Source organism: Sinohyriopsis cumingii, chromosome 18 (genome assembly GCF_028554795.1).
Source record: "Sinohyriopsis cumingii isolate HCF-2022 chromosome 18, ASM2855479v2, whole genome shotgun sequence".
NCBI classification, from domain to species: Eukaryota; Metazoa; Mollusca; class Bivalvia; order Unionida; family Unionidae; genus Sinohyriopsis; species Sinohyriopsis cumingii.
Genome location: NC_142978.1, coordinates 75,199,440 through 75,218,099, shown reverse-complemented (window position 1 = coordinate 75,218,099; position 18,660 = coordinate 75,199,440). Strand labels below are relative to the sequence as shown.

At 32.4% G+C, this 18,660-nt stretch overlaps 1 protein-coding gene across 1 annotated transcript in view; it reads right to left on the bottom strand.

Moving 5' to 3' along the window:
* Positions 1 to 813: 813 nt before the first annotated feature.
* LOC149776999 (carbonic anhydrase-like) overlaps positions 814 to 18,660 on the bottom strand; it is a 39,599-nt gene continuing 21,752 nt past the window's right edge. Inside the window, exons 5-8 of the mRNA XM_089941754.1 lie at positions 16,793 to 16,885; positions 14,991 to 15,057; positions 7,456 to 7,619; positions 814 to 2,937 (exon numbers count right to left, since the gene is read on the bottom strand). Of these exons, the coding sequence (XP_089797880.1) occupies positions 2,803 to 2,937; positions 7,456 to 7,619; positions 14,991 to 15,057; positions 16,793 to 16,885 (459 nt within the window). The 3' untranslated portion in view covers positions 814 to 2,802. The remainder of the gene's footprint in view (positions 2,938 to 7,455; positions 7,620 to 14,990; positions 15,058 to 16,792; positions 16,886 to 18,660) is intronic.

The following is an 18,660-nucleotide window of genomic DNA, read 5'->3' as shown; positions in this document are numbered from 1 at the left end:
CCTCAGTTACTCAGTTCGTAATCTCATCCTGTAATGCAATAGTGTGTTTTAAAGATGAACATCCTCATCGAACTCCTAAAGACGTTCAAGCCGATATTATCAACAAGGACGACGCCCATTGCCCAGGAATCCATTGGGTGGCCGTTAACTTTCCCAGGGACTATATCTTGGAACATTTTTATTTCTTTCGATTACCTCCTCTGTAGGAAGTCATCGTCGACATTACGAGAAGAAATGCTGTACATATTTAGTGCAATAATGTGAAATTACAAGGATTACGGGTAATTTCAATTATGTATGGGGATTTGTGTGTATTTTTGTCGCCATCGCCATCTTGCATTCCAGTAGAACATAGACTAACGTATTTTGAAAATAATTATTCTATACGGGTAGTTTTGTGAACATTATAGCTATGTAGTTTCTCCTTGAACTGAAAACGAAGTGTGGTAAAATTATTTTGTATTGGATAATTGGAAGTCTTGTATAATTACACAAAGTTGGCAACCTTGTAAATACCTAACATTGTTTCATATTCAGCTAATAAAAATGAATAGAAAGGGACTATTCCTAATCATACGACATTTCATAGGTTTTGTCGACGTTTCAGTGAGCGAGCATTAATGGAACGGTACAAAAGACGTGATGTTCGCATCTTTTCCACAGACAGTATATGTCGGTGATCCATAGGTATCGGCATGTGTAGTGTTAGGCTTTGATTAAAATGACGCATTGCGCCATGCTTGCCAATGTCTCAACATATTGCGGAATGCTTCGGCTGTATGTGTGTGCCGGGCGGATATCGATAATTTCAAATTAATGAGATGATCTTTATTCTTTCCAATATCCCAAAAGGGACTGTGAATACATTTTGACGGATATTACAATAAACAACAAAGTATCATCATTTTAGTATACAATATACAAAGAACAGTAAAGTACGAAACTATATACGAATACAGATACAGGTCAATGCAGCTCAACAAAGCAAATAATTTTACTTAATATCTAGGTAGAGAGAAAGAGATATCTTCATTAGCGAAAGTGATAATATGAAAATAGAATCATATTTGTTTTAATTCACATTCATCTATAATCAATGATCAGTCAAAAATATTTACAATATATATAAATATAGTGCGCTATTTCTATGATAAAAGCTTTATAAATATAAGTGGATAAGTAAGTCAAAGTTCAAGTTCTCTTGGTATTCATGAGTTCTACAGATTTAAACATATCTGCTCTTTTCCTGAAATATTTTTCTATATATTTTATTCTTAGATCTTTCTACAATATGCATTCAAAAAGAATGCAATAGAAAAACGAACTCTTGCTACTTACATAAGGGTATGTCGCGAGCTGAGTATGGATTCTTGTGAGGGGTCATAATGGTCAGATAAACAAAACAGAAAAAATATATCAAAGAGATATATTTGTTACATATTGTACTAAGCAAAGCCTCCCTTGTATGTGCCATACTTGTTTTTATTCTAACGATATATAGGCAATATCACAATGTTATACTTTCAGAAACATAACAGTTTTAATGAAGTAAAAAATATTGTATTATTTGCAACCAAACTCTTATATCTCTGCATCCAGAAAGGTTTCATATAGCTTTCACATATTTCATTTAATAGAAGATGAAAATAATGCAAGAGTGTCCGGTAAACAGGTAGAAATTATATTATTAACCAAAGTCATGGAAGTCACTTACCACAATTTATTGTTTAGATTTATACAGATAAAGAAACCCCTAGACATCTTGCAAAATTCTGAGACCTAGAAAAAATTAATGTAAGTTGTCATGGCGACAAAGGGAAGGTAAAGATTTAAAGATTTCATGAGTCCAAACATGCAATTAGACAGACACGTGCTTCAAAGTTAAAAAAATATAAGGTAAATAGGTTAAAAGGTGTATTAAGATATAAAAATATAAGGTAAATAAAATTAAAATGTATAATCTTAAGAAAGGTCTTATATGAAATAAAGATTAAAGCAAGACTTATATTCAGCAATCACGTGGTGAAAGTCTTATCGAAAAAGAAAAAGTGCGTACAGCTAGGACGAAGAAAAAAGTCGCAAGAGAAAATGTACCGAGGAAGACATTGTACACTGTAACTGAGCGCGATGTACAACATCATAATATAAACTGATAAAGTGTCAACCTTCCTCGAAGTAGATATTCTGTCTAAAGTTTCAGTAAAACATCAAATTTAATCTGATTTCGAGAACAAGCTTATTTGTTCCTACGCCAGTTTGGTTCCAAAGGTAGGCCAGTATGAAAAATGAGGCTCATAAATATTTAATGCATGTGTTGTATGCAAAGAAGACAAAAGGTGGAAACAGACTTTTGTCCCCATAAAAGAAAAAAAATATAATAATAAAGCACGACAGATCCAACACGTTTTCGTCGAGACTCAATTTTTCGAATACATTTAAAAAAAACATTCAAATTAGTGTGATATATGGAAATAATTGCAGATACAAATAAACCACTTCTGAGTTGTCTACAGATAGGTTTGCTTGAGTATATTTTTTCATGACAGATGCTGAAAAAATAAATTTCTGATGGTTGTGAACAGGTAAAAGCGGTTAGTTGGATGGTTGTTAACGACATTGTGGTCACATTATTTGACTATATCATTCCAAGGAAATGGGAGCTCAGTGCCTTTCTAAAGAACACAACATAGCAGCCGACCATTGATGGTAATATATCTAAAGCTGAAAAGTTTATAGATGTGTTAGATATAGGATGTGCTTCATCAGATGTGTAATACATTAGTGAATTCTGCAGATAAGGACTCAGAGCAGCTGGAACCGGACATTTTTGAGAACCCGTCTGTTATTGAGAGGCTGGACTGGTCTGTAGTTGTCGCTTATGTGCTCGTAGGTCTCAGATGACTTCTCGTTGGAGTAAAGTTTACGGAACTGCCGGAGCTGAGAAAAAATCAAGACATATATTTAGATCCAGAGCTTTCTGTGGTTGGTATGCACGTGTAGGGATGTTAGCGCGCTTTTTTACATAGGTAGCACTAAATAGTATTGGGCAAGGTCCAAGTGACTACATCCACAATGTTGGATGAAAACCGACCCATTGCTATACATTATCATACATACATATACTTAGTTATATGCTTTCGAGAGAACGATGAAATTGAGTAAATACAAAATTTACACAACAATTGTTCCTCCGGTTATTTCAACCAATCAGCTTCACACACATGCTCTCTCCAACTGTGAGTGAAAAAAGAAACTACATTTTCAACGTCATTACAGATCAATACCAAACGAAATCGAGAAAATGACACCAGCAAACGCCTATCAGCCGAGACCCAACTATTTAATAAATCAATGGATGAGGAGACCATAAACGGATTATAGCTTAAAATGACACACTTTGATAATTGCCAACTGTTTGACCATAACGAATTAATTCCAACTAGACAGCCACACACAAAAGCAGTGACTTTGCACTTAATCACAAACCCATCTGGTATGGTGCTTTTTTACTGCACAGAATTGATGTTCCACAAGGTCTACTGTTAGGATTCTGTGGTCTGAAACTAAGCAACGGAAAGAAGTAAAACCAACAAGTTTAGTAAAATCCACAAATAATGTTATTCTCTAGATCACAAAGTGAATATTTAAGAGGAATTTACAGCATTGTTAATTAAATTCTAAATAATCCAAAATGTTATATCACAAGTCCAAAAGTATAGAGTATTCTGAATGATTTATATGTCTTTAATGTGCTGATGTACAATGGTATTGAATAAGCTGATGTAACAATAGTCTTGATGTATCCCAATGATATTATCCAGAACGTCTTTGAATGAATTCACAATAATCCCAAGGGAGAGTTTTAGTATTGCCAATGAGCACTTTGTAATACCAATGAATAATTTAAAACAATAACTATGGTCAAATTATAACTGATAACCACTAAAGGTGATTCCACAAAACTGCTATTAAAATATGAATATATAATTGCCCACTCAGTCTTTATATGCAGACTGTCACTATCCTATAACACAACAAAATGCCTATGATATGGATCACTTTCCCATCACATTCGTAAACAAATTATCTTCAAGAAAATATAAAACTGGTAAACAAGGTTAGACCTAAAATTAAACAAACATCATGACAAATTCATGTACACAGTAGAATTTCCAAGACTAAAACCAAGGTCTTGAACTCAAATCCTAATAAACGTAATTAAAATAAATGGCCAAACTCTTACCCTCAGTTACGGACAAAAGTCAAGCACACAATGCAAATTAAACATACATACACTACCATATATTCATGACAATAGTTATAAGACTAATACTGTGCGATAACATATCCATAGCTCTGGTTTTAAAATGTAAATTGTTTTGTAAACGAAGTTAAATGAGGAAAAATATGGGGAAAAGATCATTGAGAAAAAGAAAATATTGTGGTTTTTCTAACCTTATTTGATTATTATTTGTCTGATTTAGACTGTCCTACTTAATTCATACAAGCAAGTGGTAAACTTATTGATTCCAAATATTATTCTGAGATCGGAATAATGATTAGATTTTGGTTCAAGTGTGCTATTACCGTCATTCTGAGACAAACAAGTGTCCGTAAAATCACCTGGAGGTCGCATAAATTACATGTAATTCATAAATCTGATCATAATTTAATACGCTCAAATTTAAACAGCTCATTTTCCCTTTTTATATGGATTATAAAGCGTATATTTGTTTAACAAGAATGTACCGCTTGCTTGAAATACAACCTTAGTCTCTTTTTATGCGAGTCGAATAACTTCAATTATCTGAAAGAGACTCTGAGATAATTCATAGTTTTACTTAAAAAATTGGCAAGTTTTTGTCAAACCAACATCGGGCTAGATGTGCGAGGAGCAGAAGATTTCTATAAAATGATGTATGTCAAAAATAACACTCGACAACAGGCATTTTAATTTTTAATTTTGTTCCGGCAACTTTGTAAGAGAAATAGTCAATTTTAATTGTCTGAAACTCGGTTACGTTGCATTTAGTAATGACACGTCATCTAGTGACTATGACATCAATGAAGTTAATTTGACGTAAATATAACCACAGGATTGAGAACAGTTCAAAACCGCCATTAATTACTTCTGAATATTTTAAGCACGCGATGAAAAGTGCTGAATTAGTTTAGATTAAGTGGAGCTGAGGGTGAAGAGGATGATGTCAACAGATGAATAGAGATAAAAATCATAATAGCACGAATTTCGGTAATTAAATTAATACATTACGTCGTTACCATGGATACTATGCCAGCATGTCATCGGCTTATTCACAATGAAATAATCAATACCAAGAAAACTAACATTAATTAAGACTTCAATGACAAATCCTAAAAAGGTAAACATGGGATAAAAATGTTCACAATACCAGAACATAACTTGGAGTCGTTGTCGTGGCACTCTGCGTCATCGCCGCAAAGTGAGCGCCTCTGCACACTGACGATTTATATTCAATTTTGGAATTATCCCAAAGTTAACCAGCTCGGCGGACAAGAACGTGTGTAAAGAGTCTAACAAAATAGGTCCAAACACCTGGCCTATGTACTGCGTTTTCTTGTGATAACTAGCTAAGGTCACTCTAATATATGTCTTGATTGTAATTTGATCTAAGCAAAATACTTGACAAAAGAGTGGCAACATTTCTTTGTGCTAGACGTAAAATTGCCGGTGTTGATTGGAATGCTTTTTTGTCAAATCTACAGTTTCAGAGGCGCCCAGTTTTCGGTTGCTGTCAAGCTCATCTGTTTTGCAGGTAAGGAAATCTCATTCGTCAGTTTTGAAAATCACCGTAACTTATGAAGTTTGGGAGGAGCGGATGGATAGGTAGTAGAGTTATCGTAAACTAACTGCTTTGGGTATAAGCAAAGTTTTTTATGTGACACAGAGGTAATAAAATGTGGGTTGCAGAGGTTTGTTTGAAATTACGCGACAGACTATATATATATATATATATATATATATATATATATATATATATATATATATATATATATATATATATATATATATATATAAGGGACTGTCAAATTCTGATGATAATCCGCTAGTCCTATTTTATATATGAATATCACAGTAAATATCTTGGATTTTTAATTGGTCTAGATTTACTCCAATAATTTCCTAGTAGCCGTCAAATTCGGGTCTATAAAAGCTATCACATGGTCAATTATTCAAGGGCTGCACTAAAGACATTTACAATGCCCTGTTTTGCACTCACCAGACTCTAGCTTTCTCCCATTATCTATTAGCGTTTTGATTGATGATTCCACCTCACTCAAACATTTTTTCTTTTCAAGATAATTTATCTGAAATTAAGTGTCTTTTGGCTTTAATTCAACCTTGAAAATAAGTTACGTTAGCGGCCGTAATAACTTTGCACTGCAACTATGGAGACAACAATACAACTATGGAGACAACAATACAACTATGGAGACAACAATACAAGCCTAGACATGTTCAATCTCCATATTTCTTGTTTCAACTGAATCTAATTTTCATCAAGAATTTTCACTTTTTTCCTTACTTGTGCAACCATGGATTAGTTAAAACGAATATGACAACTGGAGCAATAATGGACTTTACTCTTCAAAGTTGTAGTGTGATATAAGCAGACAAGAGATGACAACGTTGTAGTTTGATGAATGGAGAGAAGAGCTGACCACGTTTTCATCCGGATCAAGAAGTAATAAACTGTATATTTGTATCTTTGGTATCGAATTATATCTATCTATCTATCTATCTATCTATCTATCTATATATATATATATATATATATATATATATATATATATATATATATATATATATATATATATATTAACATGTGGAAATATGATAGGTAATTGAGTTGAATGCAATATAATTAGAAAATGTTATCGCAGACCACTAGAAGTTTTCTTTGTTTCTTTTCATAAGGATTTTAATCGTCTCAGCAGTCGCTGCAGTATCTATCTTTCCATGATTTCTAAAATGTTTGTGCTACATACTGATTATTCAGCTCATTCCATTTTGTAATGGGTATATTTGTGAAATAATGCGCTGGTATTCGTTGTATTTTGTTAAGGACAATCGTCCTATGTTGATGCAATGAAAGGGATGTCCTTGTGTTTATCATTATAACGCGATACGTGACAGAAACAACTATATAACGTCCCAAAAATGTTCGTAGATCATGAATGTTGCAAATAAAAATCTTTATAAATACTTTAGAAAACTTTGTAACGTTGTAAGAATGTGATACAGTTTTTGTCAGCAAATTGTCGTTCCTTTCCAGATGACTTTTAAAAGGATAAAGGCTGCATCGTCACCTTGGTGTAAACATATATCACTCTAAAATACCTTAATGTAAATGCAAACGAACAGTAATACAAAATATTGTTATCTCTAAAAATAAGTGTATATTTAGCCAATACCTGTTTTTCAGAAATGTATATAGGCCTCGTGAAGACGGTCCAGATTACAGCCTCGGTACAAGGGGGTGTAGTTAGGCTTCCACTGTAGCGAAAATACTTCAGGTTCTGCCAAGAATTTGGCAAGATATCCGTCAGTCGCATTGGCCAGGTATCTGTGCTCTCACCTGCATTTATCCAGAGATGTACTATTTAATATTTCTTATCTTTTCTTTTCTTTCTTTCTTTTTACGTTTATCACATTTACAGTTGAGAGGCTCATCTGACATGTAATAAATGCAGTTAAAGCATCGATAATATATTGCATTGTCTTCTGCATGAGATGTTATTAAATGTATAACAATATTGGAATGCGCCCAAGTCTCACAAAATCAATATAATACTTGTTACGAGTTACAAGATTTAAATGCAAAACGCGTTATTAACATTTATATTAATAAGAAAGTGATAGCGTAATATACAGTATTTTCAAACGCAGTATACGAATTTGCGTTTCGGGAGCACAAATGAACAATTAAAAAGGTTCTGAAAAACGGATTGACCCATAATCCATATTGTTCAGACAGAAACTTAAAGGGAAATGAAAATTCTTTGAATCAAAACCGGAATGGTCTATTTTCGTTTTAAACGAAAAGAATGCTAATCATATACAGTGAGGTGTATTGAAAAGGAAATTCTCGGGCGTTTCTGGACCACAGCCGACTTTGTGAAGGGGATCATCCAGAATCGATTATTACCGAAATGTCCGAGCACTGAATGCAGCTACAAATGCACTGACTCATTCCGGATTATTCGAGACAATAGTGAAACAATTTCAATAACTAAATCAAATTTTTTCAATTAGTACCATATTGGAATTTTCTTTGTCAATTCTTCTTTCTTAAATTATATATATATATATATATATATATATATATATATATATATATATATATAATTATTAATATTGTTTTCATTATTATTATCATCATTATTATTATTATTATATAAATTTCTTTTTGCCTTCTTTACAAATATTTCGTCTTTTAACAACGAATTCTTGAATTTTCAGAAGTCTGGGGTTTTTTTTAAACTTTTGTAAACTGAATGGTGAGAGTTATTGGGAAATCATCAGCCAGTTAGCTGAGATACACTTTTACCAGTACTAAAACTTTCTTCACTTATCAGGAACAAAATCTAAACGTGCCATTTAAAATTGATTCTTTCTGAATCTATGTATAAAATATAACCTCGGGATAAAATATTTTTCCAAAGATCGCAGATATGCAATTCTTTGTGCACATTAATTACTCTGTCCGTTGCTTTAGGGTTATTGATTGTTTTATACTTATAGACACAAATATCAAAACTTGATCTGCGTTGTAGTCTGCATATAGGACAGTAGTGGGCTTTTCATAATCATTGATAATTGATCCATATTACATCGAACAATACTGGATAATTTTCATTCGGACATCTTATATTAATAAGCGTCACTTATCGACTTTCAGTCCCATATCAAGGGCACTTACATTTCCTTCACAGTCCTTAAAGCTTCATACAATTTTAAAATCTATGTTATTTGAAAAACATATCGCTACACCACGAGATCTGCGACTACTAAACCTAAATTAAGTGAATCTCTTTGCTCAGTTGAAGTATATGGTACTGTTGTCTATGTCAAATGGTTATCTCGTGCAAAATATAATGGACTGTTGTCTATGTGATATTTGAATGCTATAAACAATATAATGGACTGTTGTCTATATAAAATGGATATGCTATAAATAATACAAGGAAATGTTGCCTATTTAAAAGTGGTATATTCTAAACAATATAATCAACTGTTGCCTGTATGAAATGGATGTGTTATAAAAAATAAAGTGGAATGTTGCCTATATGAAATAGACATCTAGTAAACAATATAGGGTAATGTTGCCTGTGTGAAATGAATATGCTATTATCATCACAATGGAATGTTGCCTATATGAAAAGGGTATGTTGTAAACAATATAATATACTATTGCCTATATGAAAAGGGTATGTTGTAAACAATATAATATACTATTGCCTATATGAAAAGGGTATGTTGTAAACAATATAATATACTATTGCCTATACGAAATGGGTATCTTGTAAACAATATAGGTGAATGTTGTCGATGTGAAATGCGTATCTTGTAAACAATATAGGGTAATGTTGTCTACATGAAATGCGTATCTTGTAAACAATATAATGGACTGGTGCAATGTGAAATAGGAATGTTGAAAACAATAGAGGGAATTGTTTTCTTGCAAATTCAAACATATCGTTTTGTTTATGCGTATATCATAATACCTTTGTAAAAGACAAAACCATTTTCATATACAACCAGCATCTGTATAAGTTTTACAAGTTTACCCATACAAAACAAATCTTATTTATGAAAGTAAATGACGCATACAGTGAAGGTGTCATTAAATAACGAGACACAAAAATAATCTTAAAACTGTATGTACAAAGGAATAAAAAGAAACTTCATGTAGTAGACTTACAGATGAAACGATAAATGAAACAAATCAAAAAGTGATAATCAAGGTCAGCGTAAACATCCTTTTAAAAAAGTCACCCACCATGGATTTTTGAAAATTCCGTTGATTTATATTATAGCATCTGAGTAACAAATGCTATAAATTATTAGCATTTTATGATCTATATTTTTTCTTTTCGTGGGAAACAAGGTAATGCATTAATATATTACATCTGTAAAATGTATTTAGTTTAGTGTACTCGATATTATTTCAGGTTTGCACAAACAGAACAAAAGGTACTCATTGATATTGCTGTGATGGCCTTAATAAATTAGTTTATGCACTACTCTAGTTACCATTGATTTTGGAAATGCTATACTTTCTGAACCTTGAATATTTTCTTTTTACTTCCCCTAGATTCTTTGCAAAACCTATACTATGGCATTTTCTTGGCAAATGCTCTATCAAACTGTCAGCTTAGTCAAGGTAACTATCAACATATCAACTTAGTCAAGGTAACTATCAGCCTATCAACTTAGTCAAGGTAACTAACAGCCTATCAACTTAGTCACGGTAACTATCAGCCTATCAACTTAGTCAAGGTAACTATCAAACTATCAACTTAGTCAAGGTGACTATCAAACTATCAACTTAGTCAAGGTGACTATCAAACTGTCAACTTAGTTAAGGTAAATATCAAACTGTCAACTTAGTCAAGGTAACTATCAAACTATCAACTTTGTCAAGGTAACTATCAAACTATCAACTTAGTCAAGGTGACTATCAAACTGTCGACTTAGTCAAGGTGACTAACAAACTGTCAACTTAGTCAAGGTAAATATCAAACTGTCAACTTAGTCAAGGTGACTAACAAACTGTCAATTTAGTCAAGGTGACTATCAAACTGTCAATTTAGTCAAGGTAACTATCAAATGAAGAGCATTAACTGTCAGCAATTAATTGTATGTTACACATGTGATATCATGTGATACGGTCCTGTTCAATTTTGAACTTTATTTTTAGTGTGCTAACTATTAGTGTACATGTTGATTTGGTTCATACAATTTGAAAGTTATTTATTAACCTCTTAATTATTGACGTTGGTACTTAATGCTTGTGTCAGTGCTTCACGCCCTCGTTATAACCGAATGATTCATAATAATCAAAGACACATGCTAAAATTATGTCTGCATATAGTCCAAAGTCTCAGAAAGCATAATTTCTTACATTTCCACAGGCGAAAAGGTTCATGCGAATTTCAAAGACTTGCTTTTTCCTATCAGATCACCATCCATCAGAGAAGACCGAACTAAATTAAGCAACGGCAAACTTTAACACATTTCGTTCCAACTGGTGCTCTTTTATACATCCTTGTTGTCTTTACCCTTTTTGTGCCAATAACAAAATAAAATATGGTTCTTTGCCTATTCAGGGACTTTGCTGCCTTGAGTGTATGAAATTCGTTTATCTCGTTAGCATGTTGATCTTGATATCCCTACTAACTATTTAGATAATAAAATATTTTGTATGCTGAATATTTAGATAATAAAAAGTAAGTGATTGAATGTTTTCAAAAGTTACTAACGTTTACTAATAGTCAGTAACAAATAGTGACAAAGAGTTACAAAATGTCGCTGATTGTTACCAACAGTTTCAAATAGTCACTAAAATGTACTAATTGCCTTGTTTTGCTGTAGAATTCGTAAACAGCCATGTATATCAGTTGTTTCTATTTGAGCTATAAAATAATTAATTAAAACCTTTTAGTAAATACAATAATATCAGTCAAAATGGCTGAAATAGTGGTTATATTGGATGCAGTATGTGTGCAATTAAATGCAAAGGGTGAATATAAATGTTAGCATCCGAGAGGTAGAACGTAATATGTGAGTGCAGAAAAAATTAAACTCAATTGTATGTATAAACATAAAAATGTTTATAGTTCGCAACAAAATAATAAACTAAAATTTTAGTTCAGAGAAATATATTGTCTTATTGATTGTAAATTGTGTTGGGATACCAATTTTTAGTTAGATTTTGAATTATATCGCTTCTAAATCGAAACAAAGTTTTGCATAACAAATTTTGTAGCATAAACCATGTTGAATCATCGATTTCTTGGGCTTCAACATTGAAACGAATCGCCAATAAGACATAGCTGAGCTCTGTCTACTCAAGATTGAAATAAACCGTTTCTAATCAATAGTTAAATTCTAAAAATTCACTGAACGAATTTTGCGTAAGAAATAGATGAGCTGTGACAAATAAACAAAGAGCTCAATTTCATCAACATTTCAAGACTTGTTGAATAATAAATCGAAAAGTTCTAGACCTGCAGGCACGAGTGAAGGTTCATTATAGAAAGAGATAAGCCTTGGATACCGTAGATTACCAGAGGATGAATTTATTTAGTGTACATCACAAAATTATAAACTTCAGCGGGAAAATCATAGCATTTAACTTTATTTATAAGTTGTGCAAATATGATATCTATTAATAAGTCTCTAAAGAGACAGATTGGAGGTTAATGTGATAAAAGAATAGAGATGATCATTTTTAAATAGGCATGAATTTCAAAGAAAACCTTTTAAGAGAGTTTGGTAGTTTAAGTGATAATAGAACGGACGAAGATCATAATGAAATAGGTAGGAAGTTCAGACAAAACATTGCAAACTAACGAGGAGGATATGTATATTCTCTTTATGGCTGCATCGTTCTAATCAAACCAGTCGTGGTATTTACATGTGGTTGGACCTAGTGCTTTGGATGCCGTTGAGCATACAGGGCCTCTGAAGGATGCCTAATTTTCATCGACAGACAATTAATTGATATAGGTTCCAGGTTAAACATTGGCCTCCACCACAAAATCCATACACGTTAGGAAATTAAAAGGATTCAGAAAATACCAGGCAAACGTATCACTAGCGATGGATAGAAAAACAATACACGCAGACTTTTTCGAAGCAAATCCGTTGGATAGAAATGAAAAAAGAAAACAAAGAAAGATTATTAAAAGTATGAATAACTATCAGAAACTTTGACGGGAAAATCAAAGATTTGCATTCCTTCACAAAAATTTTAAACATGTATTTTTCGAGATGGTGAAAGGAAGGTTGATAGAATGGATCACATAGAGAGCTAGAAGAATATAAAATTTCAGAGATTATATTGTGTTAAATTTATATTGTTTATCAACCTTCCCGGATTAATATTTGTTTTAAAATGTTTTAACGTTCAAAATAGAGACTAATGTTTTTAACCAATCGAGAGTTTTTAAATACACCGAACAAATACGTGTGTAGAAACCAATTCATTTTTTTAAAATGAGAAACATCTCAAACAAATTGAGTTTCTGATTTATTAAGCGTTCAATGAATAGGCCATTTGAATATAATAGAAACAAAGAAGACGAATATGTTTGAATCAACTTTAACGAATTTATACAGAACAAGAAAGAGCTTTTAAGTTACAATTACAAAGAGTAAACAATAAAGATAGTTTTAGTAACTCTGAATATGTAATGACTGTTACATAACAAAATAGTTCGGTTTGGTTTGGTATTTTATTTTATAAATTACAAAAACGGTTTTGAACTTTTACTTATCGAGTATTTATATAAACTGGATTGGAAAAGGAGGTCTTCAGGTTCACGTTATAGCTGATGACAATGAAAAGATAAAGTCGACTCCTACCAAACAAAGAAAATTGAGAAAAAGACTAGTGTACATAGGATTCAACTAAATTTGAGCAAAGAACCAAACAATGTTGAACTCTTTATTTCTTTTATTTTTTTCAACACAAATCCAATCAAAATTCGCATGCTGTCTAAATTAAAGAAACTCTCAGAATAATTCATTTAAATGGGGATCAATCAGTAGCAGAATGCATGTTATGTTTTATTCTACTTCTGTCCTCTACAAAAATTAATTCAACAGAGATACCGATGGAAATTGTAATTATTATTCTCATATTTAAAAACAAGAAGTGACCAAGAAAATCCCTATATGATCTACTTTAAAACATGGGTTTAAGTAACTGAATCTTTTTCACTAAAGACATTGGTAGATGCATTATATATATATATATATATATATATATATATATATATATATATATATATATATATATATATATATATATATATATATATATATATATATAGTTTTAAGAAAATGACAACCAGATGGAATTGTATATACTGTTTTGCTCTTCACTTTGTTTATTTAACCAAATGCACGATGTAATTCATATACCTATCATGCTCACCAGAACAATACATTCCATCAACGTAAATTGACTTTTACCATCCTCATGTTATCAATAATTAGCACACAGAAGGATATAAAAAGGAATTTGAATTATCTGGGTTGCTGACATAAACCAGCTTTCTGTTGTCTTTTTGCAAATATTATTTAGAAATATGCGACACGGCCATAACAGCCAAATGCACAAATGAAACACAATACGGCTAAGCCTATATCCGATGTAATTATCAAATCTACAGCATACAAACAAACTGTACGTCATCACAGCAACAACTACTACATCCCTGAAAAGTTGTGATTACCGAGACATATAAAGTTCCGCTTCTACAGTGTTATTTTGTTTCTAAGATATTTCAACAATAAGTGCAACTTTTAATGATTTCTGAAATGCTGTTATTTATTGTAATTCGTTCTGCATTTGTCCAAAATAAGGATTTAATTATTGCACAGTTTCGATTGCGTACGATGTTGCTATGATGCTAACTGATATAATACAATTATGTTCAAACACGAGAACATTATATATACATTAAATATCCTTACTGCAGGTTTTGATCCGAAATAAAAGTGTTATTTCCCTACTTCATACGCTCTGCAAAAATAAATTGATTATGTGTCAAACCGGTTTTTGACGGAATTGACCTTTTCAAAATAGAAACAATGGTCCAAAATTATTATTCTCATTTTGAAAACCATAATCATTACTTTTGACTAATGATAAATTATATTTATGCTTTGTGGTACACCTGAAATATACTGTAAACTTAATGTTACTTAATATTACCAGAATATTGTACGGCTGAAAGTTTTTTCAGGAACTTTTCGTAGAAAACATTGTCGAAGGGGATCACCTGAAAACGTGAAACATATACATTTGAGAATATTTAAAATTCTTTTTTTCTCTTAAAAATAGACTGATAAAAAAACATATTTACGTAAGAAATGATGAGACCATCTACACATCATGACGAGAAGTTATAAAATTTTAACTTTATTTCATCGATGAGCAATGGCAATGTTTTGTAAACATTCAAGAGGCCGTCGAAGCTAAATTTTAGTTCGTACAAAACATATTTGTATCTCAATGATAGGTGAAGAGAGCAACACATTCAGAGTCTTTGAATCACAATTCATACACAATCAAATATAAAATGTAAGTGTAAATTGTACGAATGAAACACATGTTAAAAAATAAAAATTTTGCTACAATATTGTATGGTCAGTCAAGGTACTTAGTTGCGAAGGCAGTGCCGGGTTTAAAGTCATTTTATCTTGCAGGCAATATATTCCACATCCAGTTAAACCGTTAGTACTACTCATTCGCCTAGTATTTTTATTTTAATTATACAATTATAATTATTGAAAAGTTAATTACTGAAGATATTAATTAGTTTGTAAAAAAAAGATGCTATTCTAATGGTACACATGCAACAGCAATCTCAGCTTTGTTTAATTGTTCTTCATTCTCTGCCATTTCTTGTTCATCTGCAATACATTGCATTTAATTTCATCACTTAAGCATCAGCGTAGTTTTCGTCCACTTTATTTATGGAATAACATATGTCTTCTATAAGCAACAACACTACAGATGACGTAATTGTTGACTTTCAAAATATAAATTCAAAACATCTTGTAAAGTACTATACAGTGTAATGAACTGAAAATATCGAAGGAAGAGGAAAACAGTATGTATGGATGGATGGATGAATGGATGGATGTAGTGTTTAACGACACCTCAGCACAAAAGTGGCTATGTAGTGCCAAGTAATGGTCAAATTCCAAATAAAGTAAACATTAAGTAAAACGTGATAAAATATAAAATGTAAAGATGTAAACATTCTGTAAAAGGTATATACAGTAACAGGTAATGGTAACACTCGTAAAATCCTGAGAAAATGATTAAAATCAGCAAACAATCTATTCTTCACTTGACAGTTCAGTGGTCTTTGGGCTTCTGCGTCTACGTCATTTAAACGCTAGTTGTACACAAGCTTTTACACTTTGCATTTCAGTGATTCTGACAATCACAATATGATTAGTATTGATTACTGCATAAAAGGGCGACATTTGTTAGAATATAATTACAGGCTAGAGGATATACTTATGTGTCAGCAAGTGTAACATGGACATTTCACTAGATTTTAAAAGAAAAAGCTTTGACTTTTCTGTAATATTTGAAAGTTTAAAGTTGTTTATATCTGTACAGTCCCAAAATGTATGGTGGCGATTAAAGTCGCCAAGCAATACAAAAGCAACAAGATGATAAATATTAAACTGAATGATTGCAGTGCTTTTGAGGTGACATATTAAACAAAGCGAGCAAGTTCTGTTTAACGATACACGAACGGCTACGGTCTGTAAAGTAGTACCGTTATTAATTCGGTTTTGAGGAGTCGTATTATTTATACCGTGAATGAACAAACAATACCGCGAAAAACTTTCGAATCATGCAGATTTGTCTTGAAAAGGCTATTATTATTTTGTTTTGTTTGTTTGTTTCTTGTAAGATGAGCTGATTTTCAACACTCACTCGTGTTGAGGGTGGTGTACGTGGATTACCTGATCAGAGCGCTTTTGCAATTTTACCTTGAACATGAAACCCAGGACTGCCAGACCGTCAGACTTGTTTAGAGCCTCATTTATACTGCCATACTCTTTCTTATAATGTACGACGTGCATCTGCAAGAATAATAATGGGGACGAGATTCTGGTAATGTACAACATAAGCAACAAAAGCAAACCATGGACAGAATTAGTGTTCATAATATACAATACAAATTTTATAACAACAAATTTCAGACTAATTTCGACTATGGAATATCGCACATAAATTTAATCGGAAATCCAAACTCGTTTTTTTTTGGTCTACAAAATTATCATAGTTGTTTGTTTTGCTTGCTTCATTTTTGTGTTTTAATATCCCCAATACATCAAATGTAGGTGGCATATTTTATGTCCCGAATTCGTTTTAGATTGATGGTACAAATGCTATTAAAACTTAGATTCATGACATTGTTCAAATTATATGATAAGAAAAAGTAGATGACCTAATTTTTCCATGCGCAATGCTATCCTTAAATAAAGTTATTTAGGTACAGACCATTTAAATTCATTTGAGGGCGGGAGCTGTTGACTGTTATATTATTTCAACTAATATAATGGGAGTGTTTGCTATCAGTCTTATTAAGTTCGATCAAATTCGGTTTAGCCGTTCTGAAGAAATTAAAAATAGATTATCCACATAGTTGCTATGGAAGCCTCGTCGTTGCTAGGGATCCACCCTGGATAAAATCTGGATAGGGTATGTCATATGAATTGTTCATTCAGTTTAAACAACATCAGCACAGTCTTTTTAAAGAAAGGGTTGAAACGATGTTTTCCTCATGGTTGCTATAAAAGCTACACCGTTGCTAGAATATACACCCTGAATGAAAATGTAATTGAACAAGAAGCATTGCTACAAAGTTTGATTAAAATTGACAGTCGTTCAAAAAAATAAGTTTTAAAAAAAAGCTTTTTATACAGTTGTTATGGAAGCCAAGCCTTGTTCAGGGGAGTCGTCCAAAAACCAATTCTAATAGAGTATATACTGTAACAGATTCCATCCAAGCCTGTTGAAAATTGGCATGGCACATAAATCAGTGTTTCCCTTTACGCACATTTGTGCTTCAGGGACTCGCGCTGGAGAAAATTGACGCACACATTTTGTTGCCGTGCGTTTTTTTGACGCAAAGGATTTTCATAATGTGATCAGGATTTATTTAATACCCAATGCATTGGACAATGGATGGCATAGTATATACGTCGAGCATAGGCATTGACTGGTTCCCTGCTTTGTTTGCTCCCTGCCTTGCGCTCCTCTATTCGTATAGCAGAGTGCACCGCAGGGAACATACGAAACAATGAACCAGACTAGCATAGGCAATGTTATGACGGAGTAGCTTCCCCTAATCTCGCGAGCTCTCACGCGATTTCCATCGAGCTCAGCAAGCTGTCATCTAGGTGTTTAACCTCAATGCTTGTTGCACGAGAAAGTGATCTCTAGAATAACGTGTGCACTAAAAATCATTAGCGAAGAAGTTGAAAGAAGCAGAACACAAAAGAGTAACTGTGGATCTAACTTTAATGAAAAATGGAGAAAATAATAGTCTTGACTGGAATACGGCACATCCGTTAGGATTACCGGTGTGACTGCAAAAGTGAATAATCCTTTCATGACAGGGTTTAAGAATTTTTAAAAATCTGCCCTCATTCGCCACAAGATATCTAGAGAACATATTATAACTCAAGACATTATTTCATAACAAAGAAATCAGTAAACTTGCAGAGACAAATGCGTTATTTGGATTACAAAGTCAGTGGGTCATTGCAGATTTTGTTGCTTTTTAACTCTGCTGCAATGAAAGAAAGATCTTAAAGTTCAAGTGTAGCTTATTTGAAAGAAGATGAATCAT